The sequence below is a fragment of the Kryptolebias marmoratus genome, linkage group LG14, assembly GCF_001649575.2.
Source record: "Kryptolebias marmoratus isolate JLee-2015 linkage group LG14, ASM164957v2, whole genome shotgun sequence".
Lineage (NCBI taxonomy): Eukaryota > Metazoa > Chordata > Actinopteri > Cyprinodontiformes > Rivulidae > Kryptolebias > Kryptolebias marmoratus.
In genome coordinates, this window is record NC_051443.1 from 2329771 (window position 1) to 2334699 (window position 4929).

At 37.0% G+C, this 4929-nt stretch overlaps 1 protein-coding gene across 1 annotated transcript in view; it reads right to left on the reverse strand.

Annotated features, from left to right (window-relative positions):
- Positions 1 to 362: 362 nt before the first annotated feature.
- The window catches only part of cetn3 (centrin 3), an 18600-nt gene continuing 14033 nt past the window's right edge, over positions 363 to 4929 (reverse strand). Inside the window, exons 3-5 of the mRNA XM_037979249.1 lie at positions 1999 to 2113; positions 1730 to 1921; positions 363 to 648 (exon numbers count right to left, since the gene is read on the reverse strand). Coding sequence (XP_037835177.1) covers positions 605 to 648; positions 1730 to 1921; positions 1999 to 2113 — 351 coding nt within the window. The 3' untranslated portion in view covers positions 363 to 604. The remainder of the gene's footprint in view (positions 649 to 1729; positions 1922 to 1998; positions 2114 to 4929) is intronic.

Below are 4929 nucleotides of genomic sequence, written 5' to 3' on the forward strand. Positions count from 1 at the left end.
CCCTCTCCAAACAGTTTCACATTCCTCTGACCACAGCTGCCAATATTCTTAAAAACTAGAAAGTTCATGCGACTGTAGCCAACCTCCCAAGATGTTGACTGCAAAAGCAAATGCAATCCCAGGTTGAGCGGATGAATAGTGTGGATGGTCGAAAAAAACAAAAAAAATAAAGACCATTCAAGTTAAAATCCAAGGTCAAGCTATGTCACTTTCCGATCTTACCAGCTGTCATATTTTGAATCATAATGGGATCCATGGAAGAATACCCAGGAGGCTCCACTACTGACAAAAAAAGCACAAAAAAACAAAATACATGTTGACAAGAACCAGAGTTTTTTAAACTGATGAGACGAAACTGGAGATTTTTGAACAGTTACATCAATTGTGTCTTTAATCTTTTAAGTCTTTAAGACACTGGTATGGGGCAGATATCGACTTTCTGAGGACAGGAAGAAGAAGGTCAACAACACTACAGATCAGCATCACATGAACATTACATTTTAGGGATGTCATCCATGCTTGTCTGACTCAGTCCAGTGCTTTCATGTAGAGGTCACTTAGTATCTCCCAATCTGGACAAAGAATCCAACTTTAGAAAACCTCCTCAGGACTCGCCAGTCATGATGGCAAGGAACTCCTCTTGGTTTACTGAGAATCAATAAAAACAGACAGATAATCAGAAGTTTCCTGCCTAGCTAAAAAACAGAAAAATAGTTATAACTCAGTAAATTTTAGAGATACTGAGCTAAAACTTGACATTGATGTATTGAATGATGCTAAGCTACTTAGCATCATTCCCCAACACATATGCTGAGCGCTACACATTGCATAACTTATTTGCTTAAAAAGGAGGCAGCAGATTATTTGTTCCAGGTGGAGATGATTCGATGATCAGAGGAGTTTGGAGATGTTCACTCACAAGGCAGCATGACGTAAACAATGTAGGTGATAGGTGCTGGAAGAAATTTAACTTATGAAAAGATAGTGCAGGACTAAGGCTTAGTTAAAGAAAAAAAAGAGGAAGAAGGAGCTGGTGAGTTTTCAATTATATAGTCTCTGGAGTTGTGGACTAACTTATCAAGGCATATGTTTACACTCAGGTTACAAATGTAATTTGTTAAAGTCGTGTAATTTAAAATTCAAGTTACAAGTGGTATATGTTAAAGTACAATTAAAATGTGATTTTTAACAGGTGTGGAAGCCAAAAGTAATTTGCTAAATGTAATTTTGTGTATTTAAGGGAGCTGCCAAAGTGTATGGTTAAAGTCATCACTGAATAATATTTAAAATGTTTAATTGATTTTGGCTGCCTTAAATGTGGACATGTTATACTTAGTTTCAAGGGTAAATTTAAGTTGTTTAAAAAGGATTTAAGTTAGGGGTTATGTTAATTTGATTTTGGCTTATTGCTTTACATTTTCTCAAACTTCCTTTTGTTCTAGTTTGTAATCCTAGGTTTTCACCTGTTTTGGCCTTGACAACTTTCAAAATAAAAGAGAGAAAGGAAAGAATTGATTATTGGTCATTGAGTGAAGTCCAGTTAAAAATCTTCTGAAGCAAGCTGCCCTTTCAAGTGGGGGAAACTGCAGATTAAAAGTCAAAAAGTGAAAACCACTTGACAATCTTACTATAGGAAAATAGAAAATAAGTCTCAACATTAGAAACTGCTCAGATTTTGAAAACTAAATAAACATCATGTCAGCATCTGTTGTAATGGTGTTTGACTTACTTTCTCCATCTCCATCTGTGTCAAACTCCTCAATCATGCTACGCAGCTCCTCGTCACTGATGTTCTCCTCAAGTTCTCGAGCGACACGTCTCAGGTTTCTGAGGCTGATTTTTCCTGATTCATCATCATTAAACAGCTTGAAGGCCTTCATGATTTCTTCTTTTGGGTCTCGCTCCAAGATGCGATCAGTCACTGTGGGTGAATATGAAATGTTCAACAACTAAAGAACCACCTCATGGTGCGAAAGATGATGTCAGCACAGAACATACCCACTTCGCTGAAATCCTCAAATGTAATTCTGCTGTTTCCGTCTCTGTCATAATCTTTAAGAATCTTTAGAGCGTCCACTTTCTTCACTTCAAACCCAAGAGCCCGCATGGCCACCTGGTGAGATGTTTAAATGTGAGTTTGGAAACTGAAAAAAAATCAGAACCGGTTTTTCTAAACCAGTCAGAAATCATGTAGCTAGAGATAAACCAATTTTTCAGTAAAAAAAATTGAATTGGCCAAAGAAAAGAAAAAAAAAGAAAAATTAGCCATGTCTGTGCATACTGTACCGATTATCAAATGGGAAGATGAAAATGCAGCAGCAGCTCCTACAACCAGCTCACTGAAGCCAGTAAATTTTTTTTTTAAGTGAGAATACTATGTTACTATGTTATTTTTAAATGTACAAGTTCTTCTAAGGGTTGTTAAATATATGTTTAGTTAAATAAAGCAATCATTGTTTTGTTAAATTAACAATACTTATTGGTCAAAATTTTTTTTAAAGTCTTTTATATTGGCTATTAATCGCCCTAATTTCTAAAGATCAGAATTGGCCAGAGAAAAACTCATATCAGGCTTTTTTTTTCATATTAAAATAAATTAATAAATTAAAAATTTTAATAAAATATAAAAATGAAGGCTGAACATTCTTTGAAGGATTGCATACCACATTTTATGCCAGAGTTTGACTGAAATCATCTTATGATGAGAAATTACAGAGTTGTAGCCATTTTGGTCAAACTTTGGAAATAATGTTATATGTGATCTTGTGATATCAAAAGTTGTTGCTATTAAGGTTGGGCGATTGGACGAATTTATTGACCATCAAAGATAGGCTGAGCCTTTTGACGATCGTTTTTATAAAAGCAACTTTTTTTTTTGGGNGGGGGGGCTACACTTCCCACTCCACCCTCCCTCGTGTGCCACCAAGTGCAGTGCCGATTTATTCACTCAAACATAACAGAAAGAAAGAGTGGCGCATGTTCAGAAAACATATATTTGAACAACAACCACGGGGGGAGAAGGGTAACAGCTTTTTTAAACCAGTAGCTTATAACTGTACTTACAGTTCCAGTCTTTCTGTCTTACAAATCCGGCTAAGTGTAAAATGACAAAAATAAAATTAAACACAAACTGAACAATAAAATGAACTAACGTGTGCACATCCATAAAAAAAACTCATCTTTGCCACTGTTTTTAGTCTTCTACTGAGTGATTTGGGACAGACAAAAAAAATAAATGACTATCCCCCCCCCAGAAAAAACTTATTTTATTGGGTGACTGGAGTTTAAATTGATTGGATAAGAAGAGCATGGACAGGGCCTTGCAAAATTTGAGAAATTTTTGAAAACGCTGTCTGATACGGTGTAATAAATGTCAGAAGCAGCGAAAAGTACGTTGTTTATTTTGGTCATTGAATGCCGCTTTTTTACACCTTCACGTGTACCGACGCCAGTACAGACGCCAGTCGGTACACTTGAGCTGTTAGCACTCTTTCTCTAACTAAGTATGAGAAAAGTGCTCTTCTTTTTGGGATGGTAATAGCAAAAGCATTAATTTTCCGCATGTGGAAACAGGATTCTATCCCGACGTTTGCTCTGTGGATGGGAGAAATGTTTAACATGTTGCATCTTGAGAGACTAAGATTGTATAATGAAGAACGAAAAGCTGAGTTTGAATAGACATGAGACTCCCTTCTGAAATACATTAAATGCAACAAATCACATCCTTTAGCAACTTTGTGAACCTCACTGTGCCAGGATATATAAGTTTGAAACTGTCTATTACTCCTGTATATATATATATATATATATACACACACACACACATACATACATACACACATACATACATACATACATGCCACTTTATTAGGTACACTTTGCTCGTACCGGGACTCCGGTATGTTTTGGACCAAAACATATACTAAGGTATCACACCAGTGTATTTACATGAATTAAAACAACAGAAGCAACATTATAATGTACATATAAATGCATATATGCACATATGCACAAGTGCTTCCTGAACACAGCAATACTTACAAAGACGGAGGTCTCCCAAGGCACAAGCCTGTAGGACACATTTAGCGTTTATAAGACCTGTTCTCCCTTATTTCTCAAAACTTTACCTGAGAAAATACGTCAAAGCTTGTTTTATGGTGAGAGCACTCACTACGTCATGTATTCTGAACGTACATATAACATATAACGAAGATCGGATTTCTCACTCAGATTAGAATTCAAAACCAAACATTCTAACAGGTTTTAGCATAAATTTCCTTAACCCCATACCACGTGGCGGCCCGCCCACGGGCTGTTTTACTGCCTTTTCTATTCAAATCTGTATAGTTTTTGCTACATTTATTGTTTTTATAAACTTAAATTTCAAAATAACGGTGTTTTGGCGCCATTTTTGATTGACGTTTCGTCTGACCAACTGGGTTGCTCTCTGCCCCCCCTGGAGCCCCTCTAATTTCCCATGCGTAAAGTCATGAAAGTCTCCTCCCCTCATTTGCAAGCCTATAGCTCCGGTCAGTCAGCCCCCAAGCCGGTTCTGACATCACAGACCCGTAGCCAATGAAATTCCGGTCATGTGATTTTTCTGGGAGGGGGGTCGGAACAGTCTGCAGTAAACCCTCTAACAGAGAGGCTGCTTCATGCGTCCTGCGCGTAAATGCAGTGAAGACTGTTTTTTGGACTTTTTTTGACATAAAAGCTGGCGAAATGACCAAAGGAAATAAAATACACAACAGAAGAAGTTCTGGAGCTGGTGAAGAAAAGAAACAGCGACTTTTTAGGCCGGGATGTATCTGATAAAAAGAGCGATGCCTTTCTCGAAGGATAATACGTCCGTGATCAGTAAGTACTAACGTTTTTTTTCACAAGTACTCATTGTTTATATGCTGCTTACTTTTTATATGTTACTCATTG